Source organism: Astatotilapia calliptera, chromosome 5 (assembly GCF_900246225.1).
Source record: "Astatotilapia calliptera chromosome 5, fAstCal1.2, whole genome shotgun sequence".
NCBI lineage: Eukaryota > Metazoa > Chordata > Actinopteri > Cichliformes > Cichlidae > Astatotilapia > Astatotilapia calliptera.
Window position 1 is genome coordinate 20,208,695 of NC_039306.1, and position 22,615 is coordinate 20,231,309.

At 41.8% G+C, this 22,615-nt stretch overlaps 1 protein-coding gene and 1 non-coding gene across 3 annotated transcripts; one reads left to right on the forward strand and one right to left on the reverse strand.

Moving 5' to 3' along the window:
* Positions 1 to 3,130: 3,130 nt before the first annotated feature.
* LOC113022489 (sodium-dependent neutral amino acid transporter SLC6A17-like) lies at positions 3,131 to 22,138 on the reverse strand. Of its 2 annotated transcripts, none has more exons than XM_026167940.1 (12): positions 21,802 to 22,131; positions 17,798 to 18,243; positions 14,221 to 14,378; positions 13,532 to 13,658; positions 9,718 to 9,899; positions 9,515 to 9,625; positions 9,193 to 9,434; positions 7,301 to 7,493; positions 7,031 to 7,223; positions 6,593 to 6,752; positions 6,332 to 6,494; positions 3,131 to 5,999 (listed from the first exon to the last, which is right to left on the reverse strand). In XM_026167940.1, the coding sequence occupies exons 2-12, from the start codon at positions 18,078 to 18,080 to the stop codon at positions 5,598 to 5,600; spliced, it is 2,214 nt and encodes a 737-aa protein (XP_026023725.1). In that variant the 5' UTR covers positions 18,081 to 18,243; positions 21,802 to 22,131; the 3' UTR covers positions 3,131 to 5,597. The 2 variants fall into 2 exon arrangements, 1 of the variants encoding a protein (XP_026023725.1); XR_003272432.1 differs by having other exon boundaries at positions 5,982 to 5,999; positions 6,145 to 6,494; positions 21,802 to 22,138.
* trnag-ccc (transfer RNA glycine (anticodon CCC)) lies at positions 14,723 to 14,793 on the forward strand. The gene has a single exon. It is a non-coding gene; the product is annotated as a tRNA-Gly (tRNA).
* Positions 22,139 to 22,615: the final 477 nt, after the last annotated feature.

Sequence of the window (22,615 nt, forward strand, 5' to 3'; positions counted from 1 at the left end):
GTTTGGTCCTTATCTTTTTATTAATTGCTAATTCTGCATATTAAAACTGTGTGTCGTGTTTTAAAGTCTATGGTGATTATTTAAAAGGCTCTGACTCTAAAAACAGTGCTTTATATATCGATTCTACCAGTTGAACCTGGTTACTTGATGGTTGATGATGTGAGTGCTGATGGAAGCAGCAGGATGAGTCCTGAAGTGTACAGGGCTATACTCTCTGCGCGTATTATTGAGACAATCGCTTCACAGTGTGAATGGATAATGACCCAAAACATAATGTTCAAGCAACCCAAAAGGCAAAGAAATAATAATAGATTGGATTTATATAGCACTTTTCAAGGCACCCAAAGCGCTTTAGAATACCACTATTCATTCACACACTGGTGGCTGCCCTGGGGCAGACTGACAGAAGCGAGGCTGCCATATCGCGCCATCGGCCCCTCTGGCCAACACCAGTAGGCGGTAGGGTAAAGTGTCTTGCCCAAGCCACGGTCGCCCCAAATAAATAAATGAGGACTGGCTGTGTCAGTCATGTGATCTCAGCTAGAGTACGACTGATATGGGATTTTTAAGGCCGATATAGATACCGATATGCGGCGGTTTAAAAAATCGGTTTAAAAAACTATATTTAAACAGACAGATCTCCCTAACATTTGTTATGTCTAGTTATATATGAGTGCTTACTAACATAATAAAGCAATACAGTTTAAAAATACTTGTGGATAACTCATTTACACCCGACTCTGCTCTGATCTGTAGTCGCGTTTATGTTCCAGACACGTGTTGCCAACAGGGAAGTTGAAGAGCCGAAACAAACTATGTAACATCAACACTCCCAGCGTTGCAGGTCGTCTCTTCTTCACTTTTAAAATGTTCATTTATCGGCTGTAATAAATGCCGACACTGAAAATAGTACTCTAGAAAATAGTACTGGCTGATGTATCGATCACCACCAACATCTGATAAATCATGTTTACTTTGACCGAGAATGAATTTAAACCAAAAAAGTCCAGAAACGTCACAGCAGCTTGTCCACTCTTTATTAGAATAATTTTTTTATGGTCACAATTTTTACAGTATTTCTCAGTATGATACATTCATAAAATGAAAGAGGAAAGAGAGGGAAGCTGTAAAGGGACATGTGTCTCCTGTTTGAAGTGTGTGCTCACTAAGGCTTTGCACACACCAAGCCAAACTCACATCTCACACACACACACACATGTGCACACACCAGTGTTGGGGGTTATTTCTAAGGATTGCTTTTCACAGACAGGATTTGCTTTCAGCCACAGTTATTCTGTCATTTAAATAACATCATATTGCTTTTCATCAAATTTTAAATGTACTGGAAACAAGACAACGAAAACAGACGTTAGCTTTTTGCAGTCTTGTGAAAAAAGTGCATTGATCACATTCATTTCTAACTTTTGTTATACTTACTGCTAAAACTTTTAAGACATTAATCTACATCACGTTAATAAAATCTGTCTCCAGAATAGTTTGGTTACATAACATTATTTACAGACATGAACACACCAGAGATGTCTGCGTGATACACTCTTACACTAAAACGGCTCACACACCAAACACAAAACATCTGTAACCACACTAGTGATCCACTCATTACACAGCAGAAAACTAATTCCTGAATGGACTGTGACAACTTGCTGTTCATAGAGCTACCACCAGGGGGCGAAAACATTGCCAAAGGAGGATTAGCCAAATCCTTTGCTCAGGTCTCTCCGTGCAAACTTGGATGAAAAATGTGCTTGGAAGCTGAAAATGTTTGATTCAGAGAGAAAAACAAAACCAATCAAACAGAAAGAAAAATCCCACTTTGTGGATCAAACCTACCGTGTTACATTCATTTCTGAATCCTTACACTGTTAAAGGAAACTGTATTTTTCCACATATAGAGCAGTTGAAAACCCCCCCCAGCATATTCCTGATACATGTGTCTGTGTTTTTCCCCCCAAACTGGATGCAAAAGATTGCATCCAGTAAATATATATATATATGATTTTTCCAGTAAAGTGTTTGTCTGTCTCTGATGTGGGCAGAAGTGAGTATTTCATCAATGTTACTTCTGAGTGCATAAAAAACCCAGTGATGCCTGTTGCGTTACTCTGTATGAACGACACCTTATTTTAATGATGTCGATGGAGATGCTTTGGAGGACGCTGATAATAGTCATCTTGCTTCTTGTTGGATGCTGTGTTTTTGAATCAGCAATTTTTCACCTGCCCCTAAATAAATTTGCAAAGGTGTGGACCACCCAAGCAGCAACCTCCAGGATTGCAGTTCCTCTGGTGGCCACTTGAGGCTGGCTCCAAAAGTGAGTCAATCCCTATAGGCTCCCATGTTAAGATGCTAACCTTTGAAGCACTAAAAATGAAAAATGTTCTTTGCTTCTATGGATAAATTTCCCTTTTATTGACTCTGTGCTGGCTACATGTTTTTTAATCTAATATATCTGGATAACAACAACCTCCATAATCAGAGATGTCACTTTTTCAATTTAGGATTGTGGGTAGTGTAGTTCTTTTCCATCTCATGCAGACTCTTTGGTCTCCACAGGAGCAGATTGTCGCTAGTGATGTGCGATTCCACTGATTTCCTTTCCAATCCGATACCAAGTAAAATTCAGGGTGGTATCGACGATACTGATCTGATACCGATACCTTGTACAAAAACGTATTTTATTTATTGTATCTCAAATTATAGTGTCATAATGATTACAGGACATCAGATTACTTGTTCTTATCACTTAATAATGCAGAGTTCATCATATAGAAATAAAAAACCTGAAGTTGTGCGCTATTTGAATGGAAGAGGAAGTAGTTCCTTCCAATTGTAGACAATCCGAATGAAATAGGTTATTTCCACTGTGTTCCTGTTAATGATAAACTACAAATTTACCCTAAATTACTAAAATATCAATATTTTAATGTGAGAATCGATTCTAGAACATAAATGACTGGTATCGGAGGAATCGATATTTCAGTATCGATCCGCACATCACTAATTGTCGCACTATTGTTTGATTATGTCGTAGCTCGTAGTGAGTCTACTTTAGACGGCTAAAACATTATAGCTCATAATTAAAATCCCTGTGGAGAAATTTACTTTCTGGAACCTTGTTGTTGAGCTTTATTAGCAGGTGTTTATTATTGTGCATTGAAGCTGTACAGATTATGAATGCAGCTTAGTAGCAAGCTTGCTAACTTTAGCTTATAACTTAGCATGCCACCCTCTTGTCCAAATACCCGAGGATTAAAAAGTTGAACAAAGTCCAAAATCAATGGGTGACCTCAGAGTGGTTCAACCTAAAAAAAAAAAAGTGCTTGCAAGTTTTGTATACATCTGGAAAGATATCTGCTCAGGATGTTAGCATGCTGTGTCATCTACGCTAAACATATTTTAGAGACAGCCTTTCATGAACCTGTTGGCTAACAGGACATTTTGAGAGCATCTTTCGGTGAACGATTAGACCACTAAACCGGAAGTGGACACACACACGACTAAACAAGACCGTACATCAGCTCCACAGTGCAGCATCAATTTCATGTCCACGATCAGCTCCACAAACTACAGAACAGTTCTAAAATGTACAGACTCAATAAGCGTCACACAAGATTAAAATACACAGTATACATACTAAACGCTTGTAAAAGATAAATCTTTGTAATTCATCACGCCTACGTAACAGCAAATATACAGGAATATAAATATAGTCCATTTATACCTAAACACCATGGCTGTAAATATTGTGATTAAAAAAATAAATTAAAGATTCCTTTAAATAGGAATTTAAATGTGCTCAGTTTCAACTCAAGTCAGCGACCATCACCGTAATCCCTGCTGCGCCACGGCAGGCCCTGTAACACAGAGAGCAGTGTGTATGTGTGTGCATGTGTACTTCTGTCTGTGCATGAGGAGTCTAAGGCTTTCAAAGGTGCACACTATCAGGTCGGCTGATAAGTTCACAGAATTGGAATTTTTGCTTTTTAATCTTTTGGTCCGTAGCTATTTTTCTTATTTTAAGTTCATTTTTTTTGTTCAAAGTTAACACAGTTTGTGCGCCAATATAAATATATATTGCTGTGTGTCCCATAATATGTCTCGGCAGGAGTTCATTTTAAAATGTGGATCAATGCTTGAGACAATTCCAGCCAATAATCTGCTTGTGCTCAGTGAGTCAAAATCTCCTTTGTGCTTTTTTGAAGGAGGAGAAAAGCAAAGTTTGCGAGCTTCGTGCCCGCGTTGTGTTTTGGGTTGTAGTTCACTTTCACTGCAGTCCAGTGTAACAGGTCTGTTATTCTGGAGCAGATTTCAAGTGTTTTGTTGTTTACTTTTAACTCTTTGGTGGAGAAACTGAAATGAGTGTGTTTCTACAGCACGGAGACGAAGACGTGAGAGTGATGGATAATGAAACAGTGGTTTGAGCTCCCGGTTAATAAAACCCAGAGTCCTAAAGGTATGTTACATTACTATAACTATACTGTACATTGTGATTTTACACCTTTTTTTGTTTTTACAAAATGAACAACAACAATAGACTCTACACGCAAATTACAGGAGGAGGTGGATGTGGGGTCTGATTGGAACATAAACGGGTGCCTTTAGAGTCGTCTTAGCATATTTTACAAATCATAGTCCTATGAAAACAAATCTCACGGCATCAGAACAGAGCTGCGAGTCTGTGGCCAAAAACGTTACCTGATCTTAATTTGGAAGTGCTCACCTTTAAAGTCATTTTCTTAAACATACAGAGTCGAGTGTTTTGTTTTTTTTGATTCCTTGTGTGCCATCACACAGTGGCAAACACCACAGGTCAGGTGGTTTGCTGTGAATGTCTTCCTCAGACACCTCAGGACGTTACAGTAGAGTTTAGTTGTGACTTGAATTCACAGCGCACACTGTGGAGTGAAAATGGGACTTTCCACAGCTGTGCTGAGCATGACCTTGAAGAACAATTTGTCCAAATCTGAATTAGGTATGGTTTTGGAACTTTTCAGTTGCACCTTGTCGACTGCATAACATCTAATATAAAGAAAACCTGCTGCGTATTAAGTGGTACATGGCTTTGACACCCATTATTGCTACATAGGAAACCAGCAGAACCTCACAAACTCTACTACATTCACTCTTTCACACTACCTGCACTGTGCAGACATTGTCCTTATACTATGGGGTCGGTGTCTGCTAGGGGATCCTTAAACTAAGGCAAAGAAAATCAGATCACAGAACTTCATTCTGAACACATTAACCTGATGTTTTTAAATATATACAGATGTAGTGTGTCACTGTTAATCTCAACCTGATTCCAGAGTTTCGTTTATTGTAAAACAGTGAAATGCATCCCTTATTTCCTGTTTTCTAACTTCCAGATGCTTGGAAACATTCTGGAAATCTTCTCATGAAGTTCCTTCGTGTTATTTTGGAAGCGCTCATAAACTGGATGGCTACGTACAGTTTTGTGGCGTTAGCAGGGCAGTGGTGAGGATTCCTGGAGCTGCGCTGAGCTCCAGTGGAGACCTCATGGGTAAAGTTGTGCTACAGGGGTGGTCAGAGGGGAGTCTGTCAAGGCTGGGCAACAGTCAAGAGTCAGACTCTGGTGTGAGAGGTGTGCTTGGTGTAGTTGGTGTGGTGGGGCTTATGGCAGCATTTTGGTAGCTAGTACCATAGCAGATGTTTGGAGACAGGGAGTCCATGGGTTTGTTTCCTCCAGGTGTCAGGAAGGGTTTACGTGCTGGCCCTGATGATGGGGCCTCGCCTGGTTTGCCTCCAAGGATGAATCTAGCCTCATCCTGCTCCTCAAGGTTGGATATGTCCTTCATCATAGATTTATGGTAAGAGACAGACAGCTTGTTAGAGCCATCTGACATCAAGTTGAAGTGTCGGGCGATGAAGACAACAGGGAGCGGAAGCATGGCCACAGCGATAAGAGCGAAGCACATGGCCAGAGCCCAGGGAGGATAGCTCTGGAAGCGTTCCTGAGCCTAAAATGACAGAGGGGTGAAATGAAAAGGAAACACTTTTCAAACGTTCCAGGTGAAAACTAACCCCCCAATCACTCCTACAAAGTACACCCTGTGTGGCTGTGTAATGGTGGGAATTTATTCTGTGCTTTTTATTCTTACTCACACAGAGACACGGTATGCAATCCTGTGAAAAACGAAGTACAATTTGTCAAATACGACTGTTGCTGTTGGACATTTTGCTTACATTTTAGCAGTTTTCGTGTCATGTTTTAGCTTCTTTTCCCTGAGTGAAGCATTTGAAAACTTCTTTTACACCAAAACAGCACAAACACACACACAGACAGACTGACCAGCTCTTGAACCCAGGCGTTGTATCCTGGTGGGCTGATGGCCATCTCGATGACAGTGGCCGAGATGAGAACGATAAGACAGAAAGGGGAGACGTACTTCCAAAGGTAGAAATAGATGATATAAGGTCGGAAACCTAACATGTCCTCCAGGTCCTGCATGAACCTGACGAAGAACAACAAATTGCAGTAAGGATCCTTTCCTTGGATACACTTTTGTAGTTTGATACACAGCTTTGAGCAGCATCTTGTAGTTAGCCTCACCTTTTGGTGCCATATATCCAAGCAACAGACAGATTTTCCAGGATGACCACTACAGTGAGAGGCAGACCAGCCGAGTAATCATCGAACATGGTGACAAAGTAATTTCCCGACCGCTGAACAAACAACAAGCCGCATAAGAAAGCGATGATGCAGCAACACACTGAAACAAACACAGAAACAATTGGAGCTCATTTGGAAGAAAAGATTAGGAAAAAGTTTGAAAAAACAGATGAGAATTAAAAAGGTTTTATTTGCCATTAAGTGCTATTATTTCCTGTTTCTGCTTTCCATTCAGTTTGCTCACAGCACATAAATACTAATGCAGCTCATTCCCAGATGTACTTTAATCCTTTCTAAGTGCTGAGCAAGGGGTTTCAACTACTAATAGCACAGAGGCTGAGGGAGTCAGTGTGGCGGTGGTGCTGGGGAGCGGCGTACCTGTAAAAAGCTCCTTCTGGACTTTGTAGGCGTCAAGGACAGGTGTGGTGATGCCAGTCATGGTGCCGATCATGCTGCCCAGACCGAGGTTGATGAGCATGAAGAAGAACATGACTGACCAGAAGGGAGATGCTGGGAAATGCGTCATGGCTTCTGTGAAGGCGATGAAGGCCAGGCCGGTGCCCTGGACAGCCTGCAGAGAGACATTGAGAGGTGTGAAACACAGAACATGCTGTGGATTCAGCTGAGTTATGTGTGCCAAAGGCTCACTTTGTTCAGCTCATCCTCCAGAGCACACGGCTCCAGACCCAGCAGGGGAAAGCTGTCCTCTTTGACCGTTTTAATGACCCCGTACATCTCAGCGTAGTCCGACGTGGTGAGATGGGAAAAGTTCACATGTGGAGGAATAAGATCATGACTCAGGACGTTGGAGTTGAGGTATCCCAGGATCTTTTCTGCATTCCTGCAGTCAGAAAAGGTCAGAATCACAATGAATCCAATACATATTTTGTGCCACACTGCTTGACTGATGCTCTGACAAAAAGCCATGTAAGGTACAATTTCTTGAAAAAAAAAACTGTTGCTGTTAAATTACTTAAAGATTAGATTAAATTAAATTAGATTAAATTGTCTCTTAAATTAGATACAAACATCCATTTACAATTTCACCTACCACTCAGTAATTTAATAAATGATCACAATAGAGACAATTTAGACCTATTTAGCTTACACTTTGGTATCCTCATATTCTTTATAAAGGATGTGATTTTTTTCCTCATAAATAATTAGGTAGGTAAAAAGCGCAACAAAAATTGTGGTTTTTACTCCTGTACTTTGCGTTTGGAACAAATTTACGGAGTTTTAACTTGTTAATGTGCCAAAAACATGTATTTTTAAAAGAGTAAATGGATACATGCATTTTTCATGCAGTGGTTAGTGCTGTGACCTCAAAATAAGCTCTCTGGCTTCCTCCCATAGTTCAAATTATGCTCATTTCCAGATACATAATAATAATGTATACTTTATTGATCCCCGTGGAGAAATTACTCTCTCTGCATTTAACCCATTCACACAGTGACGCAGTGGGCAGCCGCAAATCAGGCGCACGGGGAGCAGTGTGTAGGGACGGTACCTTTCTCAGGGGTACCTCAGGGTAACCATTCAGTGGAACCTTTCGATCATGAGGTGACCACACTACCCACTGAGCTATCCCTGCCCTTATTTTGTGTGACCTGCTCCATATCACCACTGTCTCCTGCCCGCTCAGATCCTCATCTGCTATTCATCTTACTGTTCCGTCCGCACGTCTCACCACTATGGGGAACAGAGCTTTCAGTCGCTCTGCTCCTCGGCTCTGGAACTCTCTTCCTCCAGCCATAAGACATATAGACTCTCTTCCCGCATTTAAGTCACAGCTCAAAACTTCTGTTCAAACTGACTTATTCGCTTTAGTGCTCATTTCATCTGTTGTCAAGTTCTGCTTTGCAATTTTAACTGATTTTATGTATTTTATGACTATTGCTTCTTTTATTAATTTTGTTCTTTTGTAAGGTGACCTTGGGTTTTTGAAAGGCGCCCTCAAATAAAATGTATTATTATTATTATTATTATTTTATATTCTTGGACTCTACCAGAGTAGCTTGCATGTTTCAAATTTATTAAAAAAACAAAAGACATCATAATTTAATTAAATTTTCAACTTTCCCCTGATTGTCTGGTCCTCATATAAGTTGGAATAGCAGGTTTGTACATTTATTATATGAGGCTAAAACTTTGAGAAGAATCATCTTGTCTTCAAGCGGGGACTTTCCCCGTCTTTGACATCAGATAGAGTCACGAACAGAAAAACACCATCAGAAACTAAGAACTCAGAACAATCTGAAGATGGGCCTTTTGGCTCGAAAGCACTGCTCGCACGTGCAGTGACCACAGTATCTGAAAATATGAGGATCCATCACTGTAACAACATATATGTGACAGAAAATAAGGATAACTGCCACTGTTTATAACATAAAGACTGTGGGGATTGTAACTTTGAGGTGTGATTTTTGGTTAATATGCAGTACTCATGAACCTTGCTGTCGGACTTTTGTTTCTTTTTTGGGGGGTTACATTCAATGTTGCCAAACCCCCCCCCCCCAAAAAAACAGTGTTCAACTTACTCCACAACACACTTTTCATTCATGATGTTTGCCTTGAAGCCCAACACAGCAAACACAACCAGTGTGGCCAAAATGGAGGTCAAAAAGTTGATGACAGAGACGAGCACGGCATCAAAGTGGCAGTTGTTGTCAATCTTATTGTAACTGGAGAAGGCAATGACTCCTCCAAAACCCAGACCGAGGGCAAAGAAGACCTGGGTGGCGGCCTCCCTCCACACCTGCGGCTCCAGCATCTTCTCCAACTGAGATGTGAGGAGAGGCTTTTGTTAGCATGCATGGTTGAAAAAACAGAGGTGAGGAACAATGACTCTTCCATCCTAACCTTGGGAGTGAACATGTGAGCGATACCATCTACTGAGCCCTTCAGCATTAAACCCCTGACCAGGAAACAGAACAGCACCACGTAGGGGAAAAGAGAACTGAAGTACATCACCTGTACAGGTGCAAAAGAAAAAGACATCAATTCAGCAAAAAACAAGCCTCCACACTTTTCTCCTAAATGTTTCTGTGTCATGGTTTCCCAACCTTCCCAGAGGAAGCGATTCCTTTAATGACGGCGAGGCAGACAATGATCCAGGCTACCAGCAGAGACAGGGTCATTTTGATGTTGAGGCCGCCGCTCTCTGCGATGGTGCTGGTCGTGTTCAGAGTCTGCCGGTACCAGAAATAGGTCGTAGCCGAGCTTTTGTCACATTCTGGCTCCACAACTGTAGATGACAGGAAAGAAAAGTTTAATTTGGGTGATAATGAGGAAGCAAGAAGAGAAAAGGTTTGAAAAGACTGCAGGGAGCCTGAGGAGAGCGAAAGGAGAGTATACTGGTGCAGAGGATGTTTGCTCGGGGTCAGTATTACAAGATTTGGCTGGTTTATATTTCTCACTTACACAAGGTCATCTGTGTACTTGGTATGCAAAACACACAACTCAAAGTCACAACCCTTGAGATTTTCCTCACAGTGTATTAACTTGTTACCTTGAAGAAATGAAATATACTGTGTGTGGCTGAGAGTAGAGGCAGCGGTGTTGTGATAATATGATCACGTATTACTGAGCTTTATCTGTGCAGAGACACACACGGCACACAGAAAAAAGTCAAGCACAAGCAGGTGAAAATGCTTCACAAATTAAACTGAATCAAGTTGTTCTTTACTATGTTTGTTGATCGATTTGCTTCCACGTGTATGTCATCACAGCGGCCGTGAAATATTTTACAGTCTGCTGCTGTCCTTCAGCATTAGCGTCCTTCAGCATGAATCTCTGCTTCCCCCGTCTTTCTGCCAGCCTTGCTGAGTCATTCACATGCTGGTTTTTGGCTGCCCCAGGGTTTACAATATAATCACCACTAATCGAATAAGTTCCAGTGGGTTTTAATCTGGATTAGGCAAGTGAAGTCTTGACAGAAAGTTGTAGTGAAGGGAAGACAGCTTGTGTCTTCTGCTCAGGAGTGTTGATGAAGACTGAAGCTTTGTAACACAGCAATCCATTGAAGTATAACTGTGAGAATTATGTGCAATCTGCAATGTTTCACCAAATCAGTAGCATGATTTTCTCATCATACTGAACCTTTAAAAATCAAACCCTAAGCGGCCTGCATTAAATGCATCAGTGACCTGCAGTTAAGACAGTTTTCCTGTACGGTCATGTGAAAAAGAACGATTTTCACAGGACTGTAAGTAACAACAGTACGTAGCAAGAGTGACCACCTCTATAAAAACTGGAACGTTCCGGTGTGTATTAACACAATGCCACAATCTTCCGTGGAGTGAACATCCAAGCAAATTCATCGCAGACTGTGCAGAGAAAGTGCAGAAAAACAAAGAGCTCTACCTCATATCGTACCGCTCACGGTAATACCGGTATAATGTTGGGCAACGATAAGAAAATGAAATATCACGATAGAATATGGGTAAAACGCAAATGTGCAGTGCCTTTGTTTTCATTGTCGGCCAATTTCCACTGGAAATGCCTTTTGGTTAAACTGTCAGCAAGGAATTGTCATGGTCCTGGGCCATGTGGGCCCAGTATTCTTAGTTTTCATGTATTTTCGTATTTTGTTCTTTATTTAGGCCATGCTTCCTGGGTTGATCTGTTACGTTGTTCCTTATGTGTTTTCCCTTCGTGACTCTTACCCCCTGTGTGCCCCTCTGTGTATTTATGAGCCCTCGTCTCTCTTCGTGCCTTATTCTATGTTTTCCCCAGCCCGTTATGTCTGCGTTCTTCCCGTGCTCTCTCTCCTCCTGTCTGAACCTCTGTGCCTGTACCCGTCAGCGTTATGTTCACCCCGCCCTGTCTCGTTATGGTTATTTGTGTCACCTGTGTTCCCACCCTCCATGTTTCCATGCCCGGTCTGTTGTATTCTAAGTCATAGCCTTACCTTAGTTCATTCCCAGTTTAGGTTTCTGTTTAGTTATTGCTTTTGAGCTGCCCTTATTCTTGTTTGTTTCTCTTGCGTTACCAGCCACAATAAAAGGCTCGCTTTTGTTTAAAGTTTACTCCCGTGTCACTCGTGTCTGCACCTGAGTCCTCCACGCACTCTCCACACGGTCTGTCACAGCGGACCGTGACAGTAATTTGCATTTGCACTGTTAAATTTTTATATAACTTTAATGCAGATAAAAAACAGCTGCTTGTTTAAGTGAAAATACATTGGGGTTTTTTTTTTTGCACTAATAAAGTTGTGGAGTTGTAAAGTATTTTGTCTAGTGTCAATTATATCGTCAGTTATATCGTTATCGCAAATTTTCAAATGTATATCGTGATAAATATTTTTGGTCATATCGCCCTGCTCTATGCAGCATGTGAGTACAAACACCCCAAACCAACTGCCGAGCATGGTAGTGGAAGGGTGATGATTTGAGCTTGTTTTTGCAGCCACAGGACCTCGGCGCCTTGCAGTCATTCAGTGAGGCATGAACCTCTCGATATGCCGAAGATATCTAGAGTCAAAAGTGAGGCCATCTGTTCGACAGCTAAAGCTTGGCCACAGCTAGGTCACGACAACAATCACAGCACAGCACAGTAATAAACCTACAACAGAACGTCTGAAAAAGAAAAGAATCGACTCTGCAAAAAGCCAGTCAAAGTGCCGACCTCAACATGGGAGAAATGCTGCGATGGGAACTTAAGAGAGTTATTTATAAACATCCATCCATCCATCCATCCATCCATTTTCATCCGCTTTGTCCAGGGCCGGGTCGCGGGGGCAGCAGCCTAAGCAAAGAGGCCCAGACCTCCCTCTCCCCAGCCACCTCCTCCAGCTTATCCGGGGGAATACCAAGGCGTTCCCAGGCCAGCCGAGAGATATAATCTCTCCAGCGTGTCCTGGGTCTGCCCCGGGGCCTCCTCCCGGTGGGACATGCCTGGAACACCTCACCCAGGAGGCGCCCAGGGGGCATCCTTGTCAGATGCCCGAACCACCTCAGCTGGCTCCTTTCGATGTGGAGCAGCAGCTGCTCTACTCTGAGCCCCTCCCGGATGGCCGAACTTCTCACCCTATCTCTAAGGGAGAGGCCAGCCACCCTTCGGAGGAAGCTCATTTCTGCCGCTTGTATCCGCGATCTCGTTCTTTCGGTCACTACCCACAGCTCGTGGCCATAGGTGAGGGTAGGGACGTAGATCGACCGGTAAATTGAGAGCTTCGCTTTTACACTCAGCTCCCTCTTCACCACGACGGACCGGTGCAGCGTCCGCATAAACAAACACGTACAATTCTCAATGAACTGAAGCGATGTTGTAATGAAGAGTGGCCCAAATATTAACTTCAAGTTATTGGTGGTTTTACGAGAATTCAAGAATCCAAACTGTCTTTCATCTTAATCCTCATACTGGCTGTTTGTTCCCACTGTCTGAAAGACCCATGTGTGAATTTCTGAACCCTATGAGAGAAAAAATACGAACTCTTTTTGTATCCTTTCTTTAAATTGTTGCCTAAAAGGAAAATTGCTTTTCCATCCCCAAATTCCTCTTCTTAGCCAAGAGACTCTTGACATTAAGTCCAGATCAGTCTTCAGGGTTTTTCCTTTAACTTTGGTTATATGCAGGAAATATCACAGTTTGGAATAACTAAACCATGTTACATAGCTAAACTTAAGTTGCTGCACTTTAAACTTTAGCTTTACATTTTGGGCAACCTGTGTCTGCACAAAACTGTCATTCCTGTTTATCTATAGCCATCCTAGCAGAATGGCATTGGAGGCAGTATCCTTTAGTCATCTTTTGTAACTGCACAACTAATGAGAGGGACTACCATGAGATTTTGGAGAGAAATGCATCTGTGAAACAGCGTTTACTGTCAATTAACAAATGTTGGTATTGCACTAAAGTAAGTTCATATAAACTCACTGGCAAGTGTCCCATTCTTTCTGATTGGGCAGTCACTCCATGGGAGAGGATACTGGAAGGACTGGAAGAAGTAGAAAATGCTCCAACCGATGATCACATTATAGTAGAGACCCACAAAGCCGCACACCTACAGACAGATAGATGGCGTTATGCGACAGAAACAGCCAGATAACATTTAATGAGGTACAAATATGTGATGTCAGGTTTGATATAGACATCACATGTGCAGAGGATCATCTGTGCAGAGTGAGAAAAACATGCAAATGAGGCAGGTGCTTTGTGCATGTCCCAATGCTGCTGTCAGTCTTTGGAGCAGCCTTGCCAGCAAGGACATTCAGAAGCTAAATAAGGTTGAGGGAAGCATGAATAATTGAAGTGCTCTCTTTTCAACAGTGATCTTCTGTGAGATATTTATAGCTACTTCTGCAGCTCTGAAGTAAGACTACCTTCCACTCTCAGACACGTCAATACCTTCATAAACCTGCATCAAGATATAACTTTAACTAGATAGATAAATAGATAGAACCTCTTTGATCTCATCACCATGCTTCACTTGTCAAACTGCTTCCTATGGAGCCGCTAAAGACTTTAAGAGCACTGCTAAAGAAAGAGTGTACATTTGGCTCACAGTTAAAAAGATGATGGCTCTGTCTCACACTCCTTACAGGAACAGAAGCATCTCAGCTTACCATCAGACTTGACATTCCTATTCCACCCAGGCGGGGACAGACGTAGTTCCACACCCCGATACTTCCACGCCTGATCTTCTGACCCACTGCCAGCTCCAAGAAGAAGAGAGGGATGCCAATAATGAGGAGGAGGATGAAGTAAGGAACCAGATAGGCGCCTGAAAAAACAAACAAACAAAAAAGATTTGGTGTTTCTAGGAAAAAAGTGTTGCTGTTTGGTTGGCTAACTTACACAGGAAATCACAAGTCCTTGTCCCCCTGGATAGGGAGCTTTTTCATGCTGTAAAATGCTAGTGCTACGCTAATGGGTAGCACTGGGTGTCCTCTGGCTGCTACAGTAAAAGTAGGACAGTTGTATCAAACTGTGGGAAAATAACCTTTTTACTTCTCGCGTGATCCCACTAAACACCCTCAGTCACTGCTCTCAGGTTTTATGCGATAGGATAATGTGCACGGTAAAGCGGGCTATGCTATGATGGGCCTCCATTAGCGGTATACCGTTGCGCCGCTGGTGTAGTGGTATCATGCAAGATTCCCATTCTTGCGACCCGGGTTCGATTCCCGGGCGGCGCACGAGCTTTTTCCCTCCCACAATTTCGTTGTGCAGTGACAATAAAGGGCGACTCTATTCTATTCTGTTGTCTGTTACATCTGGTTTAACTACAGTGAAAATGGTCAACCGATGGCTTCAATAACCATTGGCTCACACCACTAAAACTACAATTAACTAAATAAAAAACGTAATGAACTGGATTGAGAGCATCCCCGCTGTTTGCTGACTACTTGCCAGATCACTGACTTAAGAACTCCTACAAAGGTGACTTGTGCAGCTTCAGCTTGTTAAACTGCAGCTATGCACTGCTGTCTGTTATGGAGGGTGTCTCTGACAAAATTACCTGCAGTTTTTTGGGTTTGCAGCTGTTGTTGTTGCTGTGATGAAGACTGACAGTGGATTTTGTGTCTGGGTTAAATATTCACTGTACGTCTTAAGTACTAACCCTTCTGGAACCCCACACCGTAACCTATGGCCCAACCTAAGATCTGAGATGCACCTCTCTAGAAAATATAACTATTTCGACTCAGCCCACAATGACTGTGATTGGTCAGTTCAGTAATTTTGTTTCCTCCTGTCCATTTCCTTCATTTTTTAATTTAAATAGAAAATAACAGATCAAGTTAAAGAAAGCAATCCCTCTGCTAACTACACACAGGGTACGTCGCAGATGTAACGTAGAAGTAAAAATTAATACCCATTGCATAACCTGGTATATTCCTGACAGCATTTTTGCCGGAATAAAACTTGTTTTGTTTAACTCAGCCTCATTGATAAATATTCTTTGAAATATAGTTTAATCTTAAAGGATGTCTGAATTTGTCCCCTTTGGAGCTTAATCCAGAGAGGAATCATCAGGACGCAACTGTGTTTTATGTGTGAGGGGTGAGTCATCATCCTGGATATAAAGACTTATAGCTGGCAAACATGTACTATTAATACATCAGAAGCGGGAATTACATTCAGTAGTACATGCATCTCACAGTCGGTGGAGTAATGAGGCAGAGAGATGAGAGGAGGCAAAAGGCTAAATCCAGAAAGCTGAAATAAAGAGGAAGTTAAATTTAGTGAGCGATTCTGGTCTCTTGCCAAACTTGAAATCCACTTCATCACCCGCTAGTTGAAACCAGAGGCCACTAAAAAATGTGATGCAGGATAGGCATCTCAGAGGAGGAAGAATGACAGAGGATGCTGAACGAGAAAGAGAAAGGCGTGTCCTGAGGAAAGGAGGAAACGAGAGAGGAGTCCACACATCAGTAGCGGCCAGCAACCCTGATCTTTAATGTGTCTGTAATTGGGTGGCAGACAGCAAATTACACAATGAAAAATGCCTGCTTGTCAAATCGCATAACCTGGCAAGTGCTGGTGGAAGATTACTGGCAGTAAATCTGGCCTATAGGCAATAAATCCTACGTATATGCTGTAAGTCAGGCACAAGCAGTAAAGCTAAAAACACTTAGACCAATGAAGCAAGAGCAGATCTGTCAGCCCATGATGACAAGGTGTTTTTCCTACAATGAACACCAGTTTACACTGCATGCGCCTCCGATTACATAGAGTACATGCATACCTGAGAAAAATAAAACCTCATACAGTTACATTCATTCTCCATACAGCTCTCTGTTTACCAGGGTATCAGTTGAGCCTGGCCTGCCCTACTGGCTATAGTAATCAATAATGCAGCTATTTTTAGACTTGGCTGCTTTATGCACAGTACAGCTGCTCTCTTGGCAGGGCTGAAATGAATGAAAGTGTCGTGTTGTTTTTGATAGTCAAGGTCATGAGATGAACAGCTCTCTCTGTGGCAAACGAACATGCTTGTCTGTAAAGAAAACAAATCCCATTGCTCGAATAGGACTGAGCGATCAATACCAAAATGTTAACAAGAATATTTTCTTAATATCCACATGCATCTGTTATAATCCCTAAGCTAATTCTTGCTGATTATTAGTTATTTTCTGTTCATTTATAAGATTTCTTCTGGATGGTTTTCATGTTTGATTTCTGTTTGGGCTGTAGGATCTGTAGCTTTTAGTTCTTTTTACTTTTGAAATTTAGCTTCTCTTTGTATTAGAGTTTGTTATTTATAACCTCTTATATTTTGCTGGGAAAATGTAGACACTCACTGTTGTACCTCTCTCCTGAACACCTCTTTGAAACAGCGTTTCTAATTTGGAGTCATCACTCCATAACCCCGTTGCCACTGGTTTTCAGCCCAGTTATTTTTTGATGTCTTTTGTAGATTCAACTAAAAAAATGTATACATTATAAAAACATATAACATTATGTAAGATATACATTTTATGCCTGCTAGTAACAAAGTGCCTAAAAATACAATTTATAAGTGGTTCTTTGCTAAGTTGTCTGTTATGTGTTGACAAAACACTGGTTCATCCCCTTATGTGCCTTTTTGTGCTTGAACGATTCATAGGTCAGTGACATCGCTCTGAACACTGTGAGGAACCAGGACGACTGAAAATGAGTGAAAAAAGCAGGCGATGCCCAAATAAAACCTTTGAAAGACCTTTAGAAAGCCTGAAGAGTTATTGCTCAACACAACTTTACAAAATGAATGTGACATCATGAGTTCTCAGACCAAAGCCATCGTTAACCTCAGTCTTCATTTGGGTTTGTAAAGATTTGTGACTAAAATTGTTCCACAGAGACTGAAATATAAATACCTGCTAAATATGGGAAAAAGTACTACAGTAAGTGTCAAAAGAAAAGTGTTGAGCCACAAAGACACAAACTAATTTCTCCATCATCATAACAACTGAATGTGGATAAATGATAATTGATAATAAATTACTTCCTGGCAGTGTTGGTGGAGTAACATGTAAGGGAGTTAATTAATTAAATGAAGAAATAAATGTAATTCTCATCAGTTCCATAGAATTTAAGTGCAAAATCCTCATGAGTAGGATGCCTGAAAGAGTTCAAGACCCAGACAGGCTGTTATGAATCATATTTAAAAAGAAGAATGTATATATGTGGTAAATGCTGTAAGTATTGCCTGTGACTCACCTCCTCCATTCTTTTGGCACAAGTATGGGAAGCGCCACACGTTCCCCAGGCCCACAGAGAAGCCCACCTGGGCCAGGATGTACTGCAGTTTGCTGTTCCAGGCGGGTCGCCCATCGTTTTCAGGGACCTCTATCTGAGGGACTTTCTTCCCCGCCGCCCCTCCGACATTCAGGGAGCTGCTCTTGTAGTCGAGCGGCTCCTCGTGTGCGAGCAGGTCAGCCACCGACTCTGTGACGTGCTCATGGCTCTGCTCGCGCTGTGTCACCTTGCTGTTCTTAGGCATCAGGGAGGCTGAGGGTCAGGAGGGGGGTGGGGGTGGGGGCGAGTGGAGAGAGAAACAGAGAGCGAGAGACGGGAAGAAGTGACGGAGGCCAAACGTCAGGTGGGGATGAAAGGAAGAGCGATGCTGAAGAGCGATTGCTGGATTTCAGTTCTTGGCTTCAGTCCTGCATCAGAAAAACAAAACAGAGCGATAGTCGCACCCAAAATGGTGTTTGGACATCATAACATTTAATTTAGTAATGATGTTGTATTATTAAATGATAACAACGTTAAGCATCTACGTTGTGAATAAAATAGTAGAAGGTTTCTGCCCTTGGTGAGTCTAATTTCCTGACTGTGATCGTTAAATAACACTTTGTACAGTAGCTGACACAAGTAATACCCCATTTATTGCTTGGTTAACCTCCTAATAAGCCACTGGATTGTAACACATGGTTATATCTCTCCAGAGCCAATAAAGAATGGCACCATAAAGACAGGATCACAGACAATTTGTCACAAAGACAGCTGTACGAATAAGATTTGGGGACAATTTTATTATGCTTCTGCATAAATGTGACCTAAAGCATTACCAGAGGTTACTACAAGTCTTTAAGGAAAAAATTAGAAACCAGCAGAACCAGTCACATTGATTTATTGCAGAATTTGATCCAATATTATACGTTTGTGATGAGGAGTAGTATTAGCAGTAAATTTGAATATAAAAGCAACAGGCGATGATGCTGAGATGTTAGTGGACTCTGAGCAGCATTTAAATATCAGACCTCTGATATAGTCTGAAAAGCACTAAAAGGAAGTGAATCGTGGCGTGAAGAAATGAGTTGTCTGAACACCCGAGGACCTGAGAAAAAAAGATGACTGATGCTCATCAGGCTGGAGAGGATTAAACAATCCTTTTTAAAGAATTTAGACTCCACCAGTCGGGCATTTTGAGAGGTCACACGTGATTCCAGGGTAACTTTTAAGTAACTAAATGTCACATTGGCTATTGGACATGCTTATGAGTCTGCCACCAGGAGAACAACAATACAGAGGAATGCAGGGCTGCAAAGACAACATCACTGCTGTCCGTTTACAGCCTTTAGGGCTGTGTGGTAACGTCAGGAGACTTTGTGGATGCACAACACCAAAAACCATTTGGTTCATATGAAAAGAAAAACAAGAACCTTATCCCATCTGTAAAACACGATCTTGTTGTGTCAAGATGTAGGCCTTTCTGCATTTGGGCCAGCACTCATGAAGTCTAAGTTATGGTAGCAAATTCTAAAAGAAAAAAATGTCAAGACATCTGAAACTGAAAAACTGAGTCATGATAGCAATAGATGGTTTATATTTTTAAATTACCAACACAAAGTATTGTGAAAGGGCCAGAAGTGTGGCGCTCATGTGAGGAAACTCACAGAGATGTTGGAGTGCAATGTGCTCTAAGCTTTGGGGTGCACTTCTCCACACCATCACACACGGCTGATCAATAGTTAAGGCAAATGCTTAGTTGCACTTCGTGCCACTTAAATGGGTCACATTGAGATACTGAAAGCAAAGATTCACACGACTTTGCCACATAGGGACGTAATATTGAATCGGTTAACTAAAAAATAAATGGTCTTGTTGTGTTGTTTGCTTGGGTTATGCTTATTAGGACTTTTCCACATATTCTTAGCGCTATACAAATACGGGTCATTTACCATTTTACCATTTTCTTGCAACTGTATGCAGTATCCGAATTTAAGAAAAGCTCACCAGTGATTGGAACGGAAACAAAGCCCCTCACTGCAGCTCTTTGTATCTCATGCAATGTTTTCGGGTCCCAAAAATTCCCAATCCTGCAAATTGTTCTATTTAATTTCCCTGTTCTGAAAAGCTTAACTTTGGTGAAGCTTTTTTCATGTAAATCCTTTAATCCTCTGGAGCCTTGCGCCAACATCCATCCCCACCCCTCTTTGAGGGAGTGGTTGGTTCAACCCAAATGTAATAGAGGAAGTAAACACGATGCTTTGGATGAAGTGCCCTCATACGTTCTCCTTATTCACATCACAGGCCTGCACAGACTCATTACTTATTGAGTGGGCTCTTTTCTCCATCATGTTTTCCAATTGAGATGCAAAAACTGCAAAATATGAGGTCTGAAGTGAAAAAGAAAAGAAAAAGAAATTAACTAGAAAAAGTATTCTCTGTGATTGTGAGCTCATATTTCTAGTTCCACACTTGAGCTGAATGAAGGTGCTCTACCTTTCACGTGATGCTACAGCAGTGATGCGCCCGAGATCTCATCGTCACTGCTTACATCAGCCTAAAACAAGCTTCCTCCGTATCAGCCGATTCAGCAGACCTTAAATGCTCCACAAACCCTCTTAGAGCTTCTACCGACAACAACAAACCTACATATTCTTGATGCGCTTTTACTGTCCTAAAGAAAAAACCCCCCACAAAAAACAAAACATCCCTAAAACAGATTTCCTCCTCTGTGCACAACAAGATGATCCCATGATGTAATAATCCAAGCGCAGCCATTCACAAGTCTTCATAATCCTGTGTGCATTAACTGTAAAAACCACCCGAGTGCTGCTTTTCTGTCTTGTCATTCAATCCCACGCTACAGTAGATACGTAATATCAATCAGCGACTGCATCATGGGGCCAACACTGGAAAAATAAAAACAGCAAACATCAACTAACCCATCCAATAATCCTCTGGGAAAAAAAAAAAATCAGCACACAGTTCAGATGACCCCAGCTAATGCTAAGACCGAGTCTGTGTGGAGCAATTTCATACTACAGCAAAAGGTTGGAAGAAACCTTTGGGTATGGCTCGCTTTATCTGAGGTCATTCATTGTGCTGTCCTTCAGAGACTCTCACCGCACAGTTACAACCTGGCCTGGCTTTAGATATACAAGCTGCATCATCAGTCTAGTAAAAACACATGATTTGGATTTCTGTTTCTTGCCAACAGTCTGTGGCTAAAAAGAGATACCAGCATATATGAAAAGCAGTATGTCAAAGACATACAAACAGACCACGGTGTGTTAAAAGTTATATTCATTTGCAGATAAGGATGAAGGACCTCACCTATTAGCTAGAAGGTGGTTATTAGTGATACATGTACACAGTCATACACAGGTGCTGTTACTTATTGACAGTGTCACACACGACGCAAAATGCAGTTTGATTATAAAGAGGCAACCCTGTATACATCAGCTTCTGCAATCAGTCTCAATTAGATGTCCAGACTTCATTGATCAGCTGATCCTGCGATTATCAGCGAGCTCTACAAGTCTGAGCCACAGTTAAAGGTTAATCAGCTGTTTCACAAAGTAAAAAGTGTTAAAAGTCTGAAGCACGCATGTCTTTAATGGCCAAATGGCAGCATTAGACCTCAGAGGCTGGGACTGTGTGAATTGAAAGCATGCAGGATGTGAAAATCTCCATCATCAACACTACGACAGAGATCACTGTCTGGAGCACCAGGTGAGACATCTGGTGATGACAGCAATACCTCTGCCTCTGTTTTCACTGCTCGTCCTGAGCAGAATCAAGGTCACTCCAGAGCCCAGACCTGCGTGCGTCGCGGAGCACATTTGAATCTTGATGCCTTTTTGTTCGCAACATAACACAACTTCTCTTTAAAGTTGGCAAGCATCTCAGGTATGACACAGAACAATTAAAACTACTTTTAAGCAGAAAGAAATGTTAAATGAAGCAATGGCAGGAAAAGAGTTTCTCACCGTGAGTCTTGTACAGCAGTATAATCCGGGCTTAAGCGATCGCAGTTGTCAGAGAATATCTGGAGAGAGGCATGAATACATCCACCACGAGCATGTGTATGTGTATGTGTGTGTGCGGCTGTGGTACTGACTGAGCGCTCACAGGACAGTGCAGGACGGAGCATCACATGCTGCACTGCCAACAATTGACGTGCAGGGTGGAGAGCGCACCGTGACGCACGAAGTGGCTCTTATTATCAACAGTGGCAAATTAACACGCCCCACTCTTTCACTTGTTTGAGATCCATCACGGCATCTCTGCGCCGGAAGAAGGACGCCGAGTGAATGAAGGGGGCTACAACCGTGCGCGGATTTGTCAAGGTTATCCACTCCTACGACCGACTGACGCAGTTTTCGTCATTCGCTTTTCAATTGATGGAAATTTGAAACCGTTCAGCCATGACCGGTCGGCACACTGAAAAACAGTGCTCAGGAAAAAGAAAAAAACAAACATATTTAAGGTAGAGCTAAATGAGCCTGGTTTCTGGTGGCAGTATTATGATGAAATGAGCAAAATGTTGAAATGTGCGTTTTATAGCGGAGAAGAGTCAGCGTTGATAGGAAATGTTTATTTTAAGAAAAATATATCTGATAACAATAATCACACGCAGATCTGGGCAACAAAACAAAGAAAACAACCATATAAAGCTCAAATTAACGTGGTGTCTAACAAAGTTTTGCGCTTTTATTAAAGGTCATGCACAAAAAACAGTAATATTATAAACCTGATATAAACAGTGAAGGACAGGTTTCCAAGATTCAGGTCAGGGTCAGG